General features: G+C 39.3%; 1 protein-coding gene across 1 annotated transcript in view; it reads right to left on the bottom strand.

The window, feature by feature from the left end:
- The window catches only part of COL28A1 (collagen type XXVIII alpha 1 chain), a 68,408-nt gene that overhangs the window by 39,325 nt on the left and 12,783 nt on the right, over nucleotides 1-16,300 (bottom strand). The window contains exons 10-11 of the mRNA XM_067470288.1: nucleotides 13,472-13,516; nucleotides 8,819-8,872 (exon numbers count right to left, since the gene is read on the bottom strand). Of these exons, the coding sequence (XP_067326389.1) occupies nucleotides 8,819-8,872; nucleotides 13,472-13,516 (99 nt within the window). The remainder of the gene's footprint in view (nucleotides 1-8,818; nucleotides 8,873-13,471; nucleotides 13,517-16,300) is intronic.

Genomic DNA, 16,300 nt, shown 5'->3' with positions numbered 1-16,300 from the left:
TTAGTACAATCATCAAGACAAAAGTTTGTAACCTCCCTTTTAAACTGGCTGTCTTGCAAAAAAAAAGATTTTTAAAGACTGTTTAACTGCGATATACTACACCCACAAATTGAAATTGCAATATATTAAACTGTGTCTCGGCACAATCCAGTGTTTAGGTGACTATTAGTATTAGGGTAACTTTGAGGCCCCTATTTATTTCCCTTCTTATGGCTCTTCATTTCTTCATAAAAAGTAGATAGATAGCCTTTCAAAGAGAGGTCAGTCTCTTGTAAAACAGGAAAACTGAATAAGCTGTCCCTGTGCTGGCTATTCTCCTTCAAAGTAGCATCTGTTGGATTAACAATTCCAAAAAAAATTTGCAATAGAAGTGTGATGGCACACCCGAGCCTTTTGGGAAAACTATATTGTCTGGCTTTACTCGAGGGCCATCTTATAACATCTGGTAAGATTAAGACCCTTAGCAGACAGGGGCACTTTGAAGGAAGGTGAAAAAATAACCAAATGAGTTTACTGAAAACAAGGTGAATAAAGAGTTAACTCCACCCAAGAGTATCATAAGGTAACTTAAAACAATACATTGCCAAAGGAGCCTTTGCTGTTTGCAGTCATCTTTCTGGAATCTTTGAAAGTCTTTTTGCCTCTGGTGTAAAGCGATGGCTTATAGGTTGTTGTTTACAAACTGTCTTAATCTTCTCTCCTGTGAAGCTTAGGCTGGCCAAAAGCTTATGTTGGCCTTTGGACTGTTGGTATAAAAATACTGCTGAATGCAGCAAGTACTAAGAATGCCTGTTTTGGATTGCTAGGCCTAGAATACCATACAATATCCAAGCCTCTAATTCACTGTAGCTCTGCTGTAGAAAGGAGGAGGAGTCCAGCAAAGAGCTCTGTGCAGGGAAAAGGAATAGACCAACTAAGATTGGCCTCTGGGGGATTTTAAGCTCCACCCAAAAACGAATACAAAGGAAGTTATCTACACTATTGGGAAGGCCTATAAACAGGGGGAACTAAAGTAGAGGAGAGGAAAAGGCAGAGCCAAGACTTCACAAGAAGTACAAAGTCAAGCACACTGGTTTCAGTACAATATTCGTGGAAATTCTCTTCAGTGTCCACCTGACATGAGGATATATTATATTAACATTAGGCTTCACTGAGTGGAAATATTTCAAAAGCCAACATCTGAAATCTCTCAAGTGAAAAGGGTTTTCACTTTGTGTTGGAACTAGATATTTTCATCCAAAACAGTTTTTCTGGTTTCCAAAGAATGTGTGTAAGAAATCATCTAGAATGTCTAATGCAGTGGAACATTGTTTAATCTACAATGTTGGACCTACTATTATCTGCCGCCCAAGCCTATGTATGTATATGCTTGGGCGGCATGCAAAATAGCCAACCCGTCAAAATTAATCCATATTTTGAAGTTCTTCTCTTCTTGGCTATATAAAATGCACCTAATTAGCCTTTTCAAGTAACTCTTGGAGTTTTACCAGTTTTTAGCAGCTGTTAATGCAACTAATCTATACATGGCTACAGAGATTATCCAGCATTAAGCTTGACAAAAGAAGAATGCAATGCTGTTTTCAGCCCCCAATGCACTCAGATATGTGTAAACTTTTTTTTCTTATGCAAGCTAACTGAAAAGAAATTTGTTGTTTTTTGCCTTCATAGAATCTCCTCAATGGAGGTTATCTAGATAGAGTGGCATAGGTGTTTTGGACTTCAACTCCCAGGTGTTTTGGACTTCAACTCCCACAATTCTTAACAGCCTACTGGCTGTTAAGAATTGTGGGAGTTGAAGTCCAAAACTCCTGGAGGGCCGAAGTTGCCCTTGCTTGAGCTAGAACATCCCCAGCAGGTAGCTGTCCAGCCTCTTTTCAAAAACATACAGAGAAGGATACTTCATCATCTCTTTGTAGGCAATTGCTTCCATTGCCAAACTGCTCTCACTGTCAAGAAGTTCCTTCTAATGTTCCATGCAAATCCTCCTAAAACTTATACCCATTAGACTTAGTTCTCTTCTAAGTTCTCCAGCTGGGAACAAGCCTGAATCCTCCTTTTCATGTCAGCCTTTGAGTTATTAAAGGAGTAAAGTCGTGTCACACCTTAGTCTTCTCTTCACCAAACTGAAAATGTCCAGATCCTTCAACCTCACCACATATGCTTTATTCTCCACATTTGCTTTTCTCTGAACCTGCTCCAATTATCCATATACTTCTTCAAATTAGGCACTCAGAACTAAAAGTAATACTCTAGATATAGAGAGAAACATCTCCTGTATTACATCTGTAGTAAAGAAAGGGCTACATTTTGCTTTGTTTTTGCTTCCCTACTTCACAAACTAGAATTCAGAGCATAGTTTCTATCAGGCTTTAGCAGATAATTGGTCTTAGTTATTAGGTGACAAGACCAAATGGACAATGTTTATCCAAGATCGGAGCCTAAGGACCTCAACACATGAAGTTCCTTATGCTGGGGGTCAGAGGGGGAATCAATTAGGCAGTGGGGCAAATTCCTTGCTTATTGGGGAAAACCATCATTAAGCACACTGTATCACCTGCATCACATCCTTGCTGATCACATAGAGGAAACTGTCACTGCTCCCCTCCCACACTTTCCCTGGATTAGTTAATCAGAATTTGGGTAGCCACCTGTGTCCTCAGGGCGCCATCTGATGGTGCTGCCAGGATGGAGCTGCACCGGAAGTCACCCTGTGTCCCCACTCCCTCCTGGTAGCATCCTAGAATGGAGTAAAAGGGCCAAGAGTGGGAGCTCACACCTCTTCCCGGATTCCAATCTGCGAACTTTCGGTAAGCAACTTCAGCAGCTCAGTGGTTTAACTCCACTGAGCCACTGGGGGCTCCTGATGATGCAGTGGGTTAAACTGTCCCACCAGGGTTAAGGAGGCTTAAGGTGGCTCATAGCATACATTAAAACAAAGTACAACAACAGCAAAGACATTGTCCAAAGTCTTGAACCTATTCTGGAGACAGTGTTCAACATGTTATATAATCATACTTAAATACGGGAGACACAAATCACTACTGCCTCCTGGTCTCAACAATTCTAATAAAAATGTGAACGGGAATCAATGGGCAAAATAGTAGAACTGGGACAACAGTTTTTCTCTTCTGCAGCTCTTGTAAAGTGCCTTCAAAATAGTGTCTGGAGAGCTGGCAAGTCTCATAGAGCCAGTTTTCAGGTGGTGGTGAAGGATCCAGGAGAAATGTGAATGCCAACACTCTGAATGCCAACACAATGCTGGATTTAACTTCAAGTCAAGAATGCAAATTGTGTGAGATGGTGCAGCATAAGAAAAATCTGGAACAATATTTGCTTGTGTTGTTGGAGGCTTTCATAGTCAGAATCACTGGGTTGCTGTGAGTTTTCCGGGCTGTATGGCCATGTTCCAGAAGCATTCGCTCCTAATGTTTCACCCACCTCTATGGCATGCATCCTCAGAGGTTGTGAGATCTCACAACATCTGAAGATGCCTGACATAGATGTAGGCAAAAAGTTAGGAGAGAATGCATCTGAAACATGGCTATACAGCTCAGAAAACTCATAGCAACCCAATATTTGTTTGGTTGATATTATTTTTAGCACTAAGTCTTAGATTTCCCAGAATGACTAATAGGAGACATCTATGGCTGTCAATATGCCTTTGTTCCACAATAAGTGGGTTTCCCCCCTATAGTATAAAGTTGTGCAGCTGCTTTATCCAATACATAGAGACACCAATAAAAAGTTCTGGCACAAGGCATTCTAAGGTATACCATAATATTCTTCTTCTTCTTCATTGGAGAACTGGCTCCAGTTTCTATGAGTCTCCTTTAATTCATCCCTCTTTCAGCAACACATCAGAGGCCCTAGCAACTGTATCTGGTTAGCTGCCATTATCTTGAGAACAGGCTTGTTATTTATAGGCTTGGAAGAAAAAGTAACTGTCATATATAAATAACTGCTGGACTTTGAATTCATTCATAAGTGTCTGGAAACCTCAAAATTTATAAAGAGGAGATGAATGTCCTATAAAGATAACAGAAATTTGGAGAGGCTGCTAAGTCTGCCATAGCACTCATATGAAGAAAAGGCACTGACCTTTATTAGCTGAATGGACATTTATTGAGCTGTACAGAACTATTCATTGGGGCAACTCATTCAGCTTCATTTTTCCAAAATGTAAACGGTGCCAAGATGCAAGCTTCACTTTAAAATCTGCTAATTAAAACAGATGACTCTTGTATTGTATTTGATTCTAGAGGGTAAACAATGGTGTTGCAGGGATACAAAGACATTATAGTTCTTTACTGAGTGTGAAAATATTTCACAAATAAATTGATTTGTTGCTTAGATTCAAATGTACTTTTAAATCTAGAAAGAAAAATACTTCTGTTGATTAATTAACATGTGTTTTGACAGATCAATTAATTCAGTGACTAAAGTATTTAAAGGACTTTTGAAGATTTATATCAACAATTAAACTGAAGGACACAGCCAATAGTAATATCAATTTTCAAAAGTTTTTAAAGATCAATTTATTCTGTCCCATGATAATACTTCTAAAGCACTAATGAGAAGTTCTCACAGTAACTGGGTTGCTGTGAGTTTTCCGAGCTGTATGGCCATGTTCCAGAAGCATTCTCTCCTGACATTTTGCCCACATCTATGGCAGGAATCCTCAGACCGTGTGAGGTCTGTTGGAAGCTAGGCAAGTGGGATTTATATTTCTGTGCAATGTTCAGAGTGGGAGAAAGAACTCTTGTCAATTTGAGGCAAGTGTGGATGTTAAAATTGGCCACCTTGATTAGCACTGAATGGTCTTGCAGCTTCAAAGCTGGCTACTTCCTGCCTGGGGAATCCTTTGTTGGGAGGTGTTATCTGGCCCTGATTGTTTCCTATCTGGAATTCCCCTGCTTTTTGACTGTTGTTCTTTATTTATTGTCCTGATTTTAGCGTTTTTTAAATGCTGGTAGCCAGATTTTATTCATTTTCATGGTCTCCTCCTTTCTGTTGAAATTGTCCACATGCTTGTGGATTTCAATGGCTTCTCTGTGTAGTCTGACATGGTGGTTGTTAGAGTAGTCCAGCATTTCCATGTTCTCAAATAATATGCTGTGTCCAGGTTGGTTCATCGGGTGCTCTGCTATGGCTGACTTCTCTGGGTGAATTTGTCTGCAGTGCCTTTCATGTTCCTTGATTCTCACAGTAAGAATTTGTGTCTGAGTTTTCTTGTTTTCTTTCCCCCTAAGAACCTGGCATCAAAAATCTGAATATCACGGAAAATGCCCAAAACTAGTTAAACATGACAGCTTAGCTAAGTTGAATTGACTTTTATTCTATGACACCCAAAGACCTTCGGATATTAACATTTTAAACATTTTGTAAGAGGTTAGATTTTGATAAAAAATAAAACAAAACAAATTAATTAAAATTCAATAAAATACCTACATGGTGGAATTGACCTGGGTTACACTAGATTTTTCCTGTGTTCTCGGTTCTCTATTGATGCAGCCACATCTCCTACCTCTTTGATCAAGGCTTGTTCTCTAAGGGTGGTTTCTAGAGGGAATTAAGGGTCAGGCTACACCCAATGTTAAATATATCTTTGACTCCCATGATAGTGATTTTCATTTGCTCACACTTTGAAGTAACTGCTGCTAATCTACTTATGAGAAGTGCATCCACCCAATTTTTCATACCTGCTCCTTCCCTTTCAACTAGTAATAACCTTAAATTTTTTTTGGAGAAATGGTCTGGAAGGAACTGCAGTGGGGAGGAGATGATAGAGAAGCATGCACAAACTTTGGCCCTCCAGGTGTTTTGGATTTCAACTCCCACAATTCCTAACAGCTTAGTGTTAGGAATTGTGGAAGTTGACATCCAAAACACCTGGAGGGCCAAAGTTTGTCCATGCCTGTGATAAGAGAATTTGCCTCCACTAATCCTATTGTCCATGCCTGAGGGTCCTTTTGGAAAATGTGGATCTCCATAACTATTTGGGAAATGGGATTCATAACCTTTTGGGAAAACCACTGGTCACAGGAAATAAATGACCTTGTTAGAAATCACAATCTTTTTAGAAAAATGACATTCACCAGCATTCAAGCAAGGCAACTAGGTTTTTCAGCTGTTAAACTGATGTACCTAGGTATGTCTTTGAACTGCTAGGGGCAAAGACATGCCAATGCACAAAAACATATATATTCATCAGAGTTTCCTTTAGTTGTAAAAAAAAAACCCTACTCCTCCTTAAAATATATTTGCCTTTCAATCATGCTCTCAATAGTAAAAAAAAACAACCCAGTCTTCTTTAGAAATAACAGAATTGGTTTACTCACAAAACTTAATGTATATAGCATACGGGCACTTTGCTTATGAATCCAGTTACAATAGGATTTTAAGTAGTTTCTCTGTGCAGGTAACACAGGGCATCTTCCTTAGAAACAATAGTCCATAGTCCAATGCATCTCTCTATTTAGAGAGTCTAATAAGTCTCTAAGCAGACAGTTCCTGCATTGAAGTCTTAAGGCATCTGCTTGCTTCTACTCTCTCTAAGAGTCTAATACGGAAACTTCTACAAACTAAAATGGAGTCTGAATCCTGAACATGTCTAGTTCTGATCACATGGTCTTCAGCCCCTCCCACAACAAAGAGGTTAGGTAAAATTGCAAACCAATACAAACATACAGTACAGTAAGCAATTGTATACATAACAAATAACTAGTGGAGGCTTGAGAAGGTTGCTATTTCCAACAGATCCTGCCCATTACATGGAGAAGAACCTGAAAATTCTACTAATGAATGGTGTCCTATTCGACTCCATTCTTGGGCCAGAGACCACAGATTTCACAAGTACAAGTACAAAAAAAAAGGCAAACAAAGAATGAGAAAAATCAAGGCAAGGAAACGCCATGGGTGAAGCCAAGATTCCAATAACTTTTACTGTCACAAATGTTTTCCGCATATAAAGAAGGTCCTGTGAGTCTTCAAATGTTCTGTTGCCTCAGAAACAAGGCCAAAATGTTTCACATAATACACACCCACATACAATGCAATAGAAGCTGCATTCATGAGACCTCCTGTGACTTGCAATTAAATGCAAAATAGCATCACTAACTCCAACCCCTACATATACAAATATTTAGCTCTTTGATGCTCAAACAATTAGAAACAGAATAATGATATTGATATAAATTACTAGTGGTTAGGAAACACCTACATTTACCATCATTTTGGCTGAAGGAATTCAAAATAACAATCAAATGTGCACAGTGAAATATCTCTTCTAAAAACAACACACATGCACCCTTTGAGCTCTTTTATAAACACACAAAAACTTTAAAAACTATTTGTAATACTGCATAAGACAGCTGTTTTAAAGGTAAGAAAACTGAAAGCCTTCCAAAACACATGAAGGCTCTTTGGGATGACTGTCAACACCACTGCTTTTTCATTTTAAACATTTTACAATTGTTTTTACCTCTTTTGAGCCCAGGGAGACTCTAAATATGGTGAAACTGCCTTGCACATACACATCAGGATACTATTAGGGTATGTATTGTTGAAAGCTTTCTTGGAATGACTGAGTTGCTGTGAGTTTTTCAGGCTGTATGGCCATGTTCCAGCAGCATTCTCTCCTAACTTTTTGCTTGCATCTGTGGCTGGTGTCTTCAGAGGTTCTGTTGGCAGTGAAGCAAGTGGAGTGTCCAGGGTGGGAGAAAGAACTCTTGTCTGTTTAAGGAAATGTGAATGTTGCAATCAGCAAGCTTGAATAAGCATTTGAGTTTGAAATTTGCAAAGTCAATGGATATCTTCATAGGGGTAGCCTGGCTTTGGCTGCCTGGCAGCATCCTCTGTTTAGGAGGTGTTAACTTGCCCTTGGTTGCTTGTTGTCTGGAATTCTCTTGTTTCTGGGTGGTGTTCATTATTTACTCTCTTGAGTGTAGTGTTTTTTTTAAATACCGGTAACCAGATTTTGTTCATTTTCATCGTTTCCTCCTTTCTGTTGAAATTGTCCATGTGCTTGTAGATTTCAGTGGCTTCTCTGTGTAGTCTGACCTAGTGGTTGTCATAGTGGTCCAGAATTTTTGTGTTCTCAAATAATATTCTCTTAATATTCTGTCAAATAATACACTGATTGGCTTTGCAAACTTTATGGCTACTCAAATGCTAATTCAAGCTTACGAATTACAACACTGACACTTTCTTTAAACAGACAAGGGTTCTTTCTCCCACTCTGGATATTCCACAGTATATATACACTCCACTTGCCTCACTGCCAGCAGAACCTCTGAAGATGCCAGCCACAGATGCAGGTGAAACATTAGGAGAAAATGCTGCTGGAACATGGCAATACAGCCAAAAAAACCCAAACAAACAGTAATTATTAGGGTATATTTATGAGCAAAAAGATATGGGCTGAGCTTTGTTAACCCCTATTCCAGAGGGTATTTGGGGACATTGCAGAGCACAACCATTTCTCAAAAAACATTTTGGGGATCTGGAGGCACAGTTTCTCTATCGCTGACCTATATACATGCACACTGAATAAAAAATCCTCACTTTGAGTGGCAATTGTCTTATAGTTTAAAGAACAACCGCCTATAAGTAAGAAGAGAATAAATATTACCCAAACAGCTCCACTAATTGAGCATGCCTGATTGGAGGGAGGGGACAAAGAACTAGGTAGAAGGGGAGATAAACTGGAATCTCCTGGAAGATCTTCTGGCTGGTGATCTGGCACCCAGAACAAGAACTCTGCCCTGCAATATTTTGTTATACAACCCCTTGGTAAAATTGTGTAGTACACATGTCTTACCTTACTTCCTTGAATGCCCTTGGGACCAGGATCACCAGGAGGTCCACCGATTCCCTTGAGCAAAATAAAAAAGGGAGAACTTTGAGAAGTGAACATTTTTGGTCATTTAAATATGGCTTTTTGCACAATGTCTGTCATAACACATCTCATCAAAATATAAACAAACTAAACAAGTATAAAATATCTAGGTATGAATCTTTGTAATTAGGAAGAGGCATGATTGCATAAAATAACTATGTTCAGTGATGGAGCTATGTACATTAATTAATGTACAATTTCGAAATCTTCCCTTGTTGACTTCTCATTGAGGACCTCTTTTGGAAATGCTCTCAGGCTGTGGAATTCCCTTTCTAAGTTGGCCTGGCTCTCTACTTCCCTTGGTATACAAAGGCTTTTTTCATATAAGCTGACTTTTGAGAAATTACTGGCTCCAGACCAGTGTTTTATTATGTCTTTAGAATTGACGAGCTTCTAATTCAGACAAACTCTAATATTACAATTTACTTCATTGCTTTTTTACATTTTTTATGTTGCTATCTATACCTGTTTTTAATCTAGTTATTAACTGCCCAATTTTCCAATTTGGAGAGAAAGACAGAATATTATTAGAAGAAACAACCATAGCATGCCTATAGTCAGTTGCCAGTTTACCTGTCTGACCATTTAGGTGTAGCATGTATTGATGTCATTTCCTGTTTATTTATTTATCTACTTACTTCATTTCTACCCCACCTTTCTCTATCCAAGAGAGAATCAAGGCGGCTTACAAATCCAGCAAAATTCAATGCCATAAAGGTAAACAATAAACACATCTCATCAAAATATAAACAAACTAAACAAGTAAGCAATTAAACAGATTAAATCCATATAAAATGCCGAATCATAATCTCATGTCCAAATCATTTCCTCAAATCCATAGTCCATTAGTAAAGCTGTTAAAGTCTTATTCCGTGGTTTCCTATTCACCAAACAGCTACGAGAAGTTTTTTTCTAAAAACCAGAAGGGATGAGCCCTGCTTGATGTCACTGGGGGAGTTCCACAGCTGAGGGGCCATCACTGAGAATACCCTGTCTTTCATCCCATCCAATTGCACTTGTGAAGAGGTTGAGACAGAGAGCAGGGTCTCTTTAGCCAATCTTAAAGCTCTTGTAGGCTCATAAAGGAAGATGCGTTCGGGCAGGTAAGTTGGATCAGAACCGCATAGGGCTTTATAGGCCAAAATCAGTACTTTGAATTGGACTCAGTAGCAGACTGGCAGCTAGTGGAGCTGATGTAACAGAGGAGTAGGATGTTCCCTCTACGCCATCCCAGTTAGAAATCTGGACTAATTGAAGCTTCTGGGCCATCTTCAAAGGCAACCCCATGTAGAGTGTGTTTGTAGCAAACTACTGGTTATGGGGTAGAATTTAAAAGTAAAAGTTAATGTTAGAACATGGCCTATATTGCAGGGTTGGAATGGGACCAGCCATTCTGTGATTCTTAAAGGGGTAGTAGCAGTAGGGGCGGGGCTAATTTACATAAGGGAATCTGATTGGCCATATTTAAATGAGCAGATGCCAGAATTTTAAAAAGGAAGGAGTAAAGGATGACAGTTGGGGAAAAAAACTGAACATTCTGGGAGAGAAAAGAAGTCAGTTAGAGGGAGAGGGAAGAAAAGCCATTAGATGAGGATAAGTTAAGGGTCCATGAATATAGGTCAGAGAATAAGTTAAGTAAGAGTATTTAAGGAAATAAACAGGATAGTGAGTGGAGAACAGTTGAGAGTTTGCTATTATATGGTTAACAAGTGAAAAAAGTCATAAGGATGAGAGTTGTCATGAAACAATGTTATATTCAACTAAGACGCTAATACACAAATGTAACCAACAAGCTTTTGTGCAAGACATCTTTAAATAAACTCAGTTAATGTGGAGTTGTGTAAGAAGATTTTCGTAAAACATTGAATATGATTTAAAGAAAAACCCAGAAGAGTCCCGGCAGATTTCAGAAGAGAACTGGTATAAGTTACTGGCCTGAATTGGTGACAGTGGAGAGATATAAAGGAAAGGATCTCCCCCCCCCCCCGCCTCACTTGGTTTGAAGATATATTATGTGAAGAGGGCATCCCAGTGTTGCAGTATATATAAGATGTAACAAGAGCATGGACCACCGTGGCCAAGTCTGACTTCCCAAGGTATGTGCGCAAGTGGCGCACAAGTTGGGCCAGTTGGGCTTAACCACACCATTTCCTTGCAGCAGTTAGTTTGTAACTAATCTTGCTTTGTCTGTCTTCTTTTGTAATCTGCAGTGCTCTATGCTCCCCCCCACCCCCCTCTCTGGCAGTTCCATATTTGAAGAACATATGTTACTGAGCCATTCACCATGAGATATTATGAAATATTTAGTATTTATAAATGAGCTGACTTCCTGTTAACCTGCAGAGGAGAAGTTATGTTTAGCCTGCAGAAGAAAATGTTTAAATATGTGAAATGGTGTCATAAGGAAGAAGGAGAATTCTTGTTTTCTGCTACACAGAACTTGGAGCAATGGGTTCAAATTACAGGAAAGAAGATTCCAGCTGAACATTAAGAAGAATTTCCTGACCATAAGAGCTGTTCAACCGTGGAACTCACTGGTGTGGTGGAGGCTTTTAAACCAGTGGTTCTCAACCTGGGGTCCCCAGATGTTTTTGGCCTTCAACTCCCAGAAATCCCAACAGCTGGTAAACAGGATGGGACTTCTGGCAGTTGTAGGCCAAAAACATCTGGGGACCCCAGGTTGAGAACCACTGTTTAAACAGAGGCTGGATAGCCATCTGCCAGGGGTGCTTTGCTTGTGCTTTTCCAGAATGTTTGGATGGGATGAAATGTGCAGTCTCAAAACTCTATTATTCATATTTTTCAGCAAAGAAGATGAAGTTTCCTTTATTCCTCAGCTAGATTCTGTGAGTGTGCTCACCTTTCTCTTGCAAATACGAATTTCTCTATTTATATGACACAGTACTATTTTCCATATTCTCCAACAGACAGAAAGGAAATAAAAACTTATCCCAGCTTTGTTCCCTCCCTTCCTGACTTGGATAGAGTAACAACAATATAAAAACTGGACATAGAGAACAGGCACCAGAAGAGCTGCACGAAATTGTACCTATATTATGACACTACGTTAACTGTTCTGGGAAATCCCTGTTTAGGTTTCCCATGTTGCATCACCAAAGAAGTTCAGTAGCAATACAGCTGGTCACTATGGGAACTCCTCTTATCAAGGAAAGTCCATAGTGGAAAACTCCACATTTTTCTGTTGCTATAAAACTAAACAATTGGCAAAAGAAGAGGGACAGTGGTCAGCAGTTCCACTGAGACAGCAAAAATGTTCTCACAATTCTTCTGAAGCAAACATCTGTAGCTGCTGAAAATAATACTGAACATAATTAAGTGACACAAGATTGACAACAGTTTCCCTTGAGAATGCAAAGTTTTAAAATAAGTTTGGAGAGGGAAACCCACAAGTATGATACAAATAAGTGCCCATGCTGTCTGGGAGATCCTGGAAGCTGTAGTCCCCAAAATGGTTTATCCAAACTTTGCTCCTCATACAGAAAGCAACACATGCCAACGGAAGAGGATAATATACAAACTTGCTTCCTAACAACAAATTTTAATGGGGTTTCTTGGTTGGTAAGGGGGATTTGTTACACATCCTTAAGAGATACAGGCACTGGGAAATTATGCTTAATGCATAGCATCTTCTATTCCTTCTATTATTTTTAAATGTGCATGAAGGTCTAATTGTCATATTTTATAGGACAAGGCATATAAAAATATTTTCATGGGCCATCTGTAATCAGAAGAAAAATCTCTCCATCATGCTGGTCCAGGACATAGTTTTTGTATGTGTATTTGTGGGTTGGTTATGGTTGAGAAAAGAAAAAGTAAACCATTCTTTTTTCATACTGCTCTCAGGTTAATAAACCCATCCATCTGTTCTAATTAATAGCAGGAAGCATAAGTTCAGACTCTTTGCTATGATTTATGTGTAACACATACCCTCCAACTAGCTTTTATTTATTTATTTATTTTGTGTCAGGAGCAACTTGAGAAAATGCAAGTCACTTCTGTTATGAGAGAATTGGCCATCTGCAAGGGAGCCATCCTGTGGGAGGCTTCTCTCATGTCACCACACGAGGAGCTGGAGCTGATAGACAGGAGCTCACCCCACTCCCCGGATTCAAACCACTGATCTTTTGGTCAGCAGTCCTACCGGCACAAGGTTCATGAATTGATAGGAACAGCCCTAATCACCTGTTGTGTCATTTTTAGCTGCTTTTAAAATATTCAAATTTCTCTCTCCTCCTCCCACTTCCCCCTTTTGTTCTCAGTTTATTTCATTGTTGAAAATGGAGTTTGCATCCAATTGTTTGCATCCACTTAACTCAGCGGCAGAAGGGGGCACAAGCCTGTCCCCTGTCTCTCAGGCAAATGCAAGTTACTGCAGCCTCTCTTAGCTTCCTCACTCATAATTTTTACCATCTTGACCACACTCATTTTGCTTGAATACTTTAAATATTGGAAGATATGGTGGCATGTAGTTTGGCACCAGGAAGTAAGCCAATATAATCATTTTATTGCAAGCTCAATCACACTGAAAACATTACTAGTGTAAAACAAACTTACCTGGGGGCCTCTTGGTCCCTTTGGCCCAAAAGGGCCTTCTGTTCCCTATTGAAATACAAAGAGAAAGATGTAACAATTAATTGCAAGTTAAATTACACTTCCTGAGACATTTTATGCTTTCTACACTATCATTATGATGCTGCTGTTTACCTTTGAGATATTTCCAACTTAGGACCAACCTAGGATGAACTTTTCATGGAGTTTTCTAAGGCCAAGAATAGATGACCCACCCAAGGTCTCCCAGTGAGTTTCCATAGCAGAGCAGAAATTAGAACTCAGTTCTCCAAAGTTATAACCCAATACTCCAACCACTATTGTTTATTCCTTCAGTCACTTCTGACTCTTCGTGACCTCATGGACCAGCCCATGACAGAGCTCCCTATCAGCCTTTGCCACCCCAGGTCCTTCAAGGTCAAGCCAATCACTTCAAGGATAACATCCATCCATTTTGCCCTTGATCAACTCCTCTTCCTTCTTCCTTCCATTTTCCCCAGCATCATGATCTTCTCCAAGTGAGTCTGTTTTCTCATTATGGAACCAAAGTACTTCATCTTTGCCTCTAATATCCTTCCATCCAGTGAGCAGTTGGCCTTTATTTCCTGGAGGATGGACCGGTTTGATCTTCTTGTGGTCCAAGGCACTCTCAGTTAAGCTCCAACCATTGCTTGTACTTAATTGTACTTAGAGGTAAAACAATGTATCTAACTGATGAAAGTGTCACAGATATTATTTAGACCACAGTCCTGTTGAGTGACATGAATATTACGCCACCAGGCTGTGGATATTGTGGCAGGAGGTGCTTTCTCTCTTGAAGGCTACAACTTCTTCTGTTGACTCTTTGCTTCCTGTAAAAAGAGCATCACCACAGCATAATAACAAACTTTTGACACTGGGATAATATAACAGGGTTCTTATTTAGTGTTTTTCAATCACAATTAAGCATTTTGCCCGCTTTTTTGTCAGAGGGGATGGTTTGTCCAATTCAGAAGCTTCACTAAATACAAAATGTCAAATTGCAGTAACCTTTGAAACAAAGAGGTGGGTTGAACAAAATGTGGCATATCCTATAGTCTTTTTAATTGTGCTTGCATTTTAATTGTGTGTTTGGGCATTTATTAGGGACACTAAATCTCAATCCACCAAGTCTTGACAGATTTCAAGAGCAACGAAACAGTTTTTCACCATGTAGCTTCAAAATACTAAGATCAGAAGAACATAATGGTATCTGACCAGTTACAGAATTTCACTCCTAGATGTAAAAGTTCTCTCTCTCTCTCTTTTTTTTACTTCAGCCAAGACTACTATTAAGAGAAGATTATATAAATATAAGCTTGTGTGTGTTTGCATGTAGGGATGACTGCCTGCCAACTGTCTATATAGCAAGAAAAGAAATCAAATAATGCAAATATATACATTTAAGCTTGTTATTTGTACATTTAGTACATATTGATCCACATCCAATAGGAAGTAGGGATTAAAAAATCTATCATCAATCTATCTTTGTATTTGAACTACTATGAATGGAATGATCTACCCAATGCTGTGATTGCCCTTAAGGGAAAGACACATTTCTAAGCAATGGGAAACAACTAGTAAACACTGCTGAATACTATGCAATAAATCTTGGGGTTTTTAAAAAGTTGTGCCAGGACACACAGCAAGCAATTATACTACTGGCCTGATCCTTCTAGACAGTAAATGTGCTTCTGAATTTTGGCACTGTGTGCTTTTTTTTTTTTTTTTTTTTTGCTCTATGCTTCTGTTATGTGTTCTCCATGTCTGGTCATTTTCCACTGGCATGATCCCGGCCTTGGAAAAAAAGGAGTCTTGTTGTACTTTTGGCAACGAGATCTCATCTTCCTTTTCAAGTGGGAATCCTGTGGGTGATGAGAACTTTGGTCTGTTCAGAGGTTTCTTCAGGTTCTTAATCCATTAGGGATTTTAATCCTTTGCAGATGTTCAATGAATTTCCCTTCCTTGTCCTCAATTTTTTTTAAAGAAAATGCCTGACAAAGCTCTTTCTTTGCATTTTTATAATCTTGACATATGGTTTCTATGCCCATTTTTTTCTTTCCATTTTAACTGCCAGCTGCTAACTTATTTGCTTTTATCTTAACACACATTTCCTACTGCTTCTCTCCCAGCTGTTCCATGAACAGACAGAGCTATACGAATGTGTTAAAAGTATTGTAATTCATAGGGACTTCATTTTGATTTAAGAAATTACACCATTTTAGCACCATTTGTATTTCTTGTTATCCACTATAGTTAGCTACAGCACTTGGGCTGCACAAAACAAGTAAGACTAGATTATCAACAAGGATAAACAAGGTTAAACCCTTGTGCCAGGAGGACTGCTGACCAAAAGGTTGGCGGTTTGAATCCGTGGAATGGAGTGAGCTCCCATCTGTCAGCTCCAGCTTCTCATGCGGGGGCATGAGAGAAACCTCCCACAGGATGGTAAAATATCTGGGAGTCCCCTGGGCAGTGTCCTTGCAGACAGCCAATTCTCTCGCATCAGAAATGGCTTGCAGTTTCTCAAGTTGCTCTTGACACACACACACACAAATCAACAAGGAATCACTTTCCATGATACCAGAAGGAGGTCAGTGGCAGCTTTGAGAAAGCTGAGAGCATCTTGAGAGGTAGAGCTTCTCATCCTGTATGTCATAGTGGGCAAATGTGACTTTCATAAAATTAAGGACTGTCATTCCCATAATTCTTCACCATTGTTCATGCTGACTAGAACTGCTGGGATTTGTAAGACAGAAAAAACCTCTGAAGCATTACTGTTGCCCACATATGGTGTATATCAAGGATGGAGATACT

Source organism: Anolis sagrei, chromosome 6 (assembly GCF_037176765.1).
Source record: "Anolis sagrei isolate rAnoSag1 chromosome 6, rAnoSag1.mat, whole genome shotgun sequence".
Classification (NCBI taxonomy): Eukaryota; Metazoa; Chordata; class Lepidosauria; order Squamata; family Dactyloidae; genus Anolis; species Anolis sagrei.
Note: the sequence above shows the minus strand (reverse complement) of the source record. Positions and strands in the feature narration are given on the sequence as shown.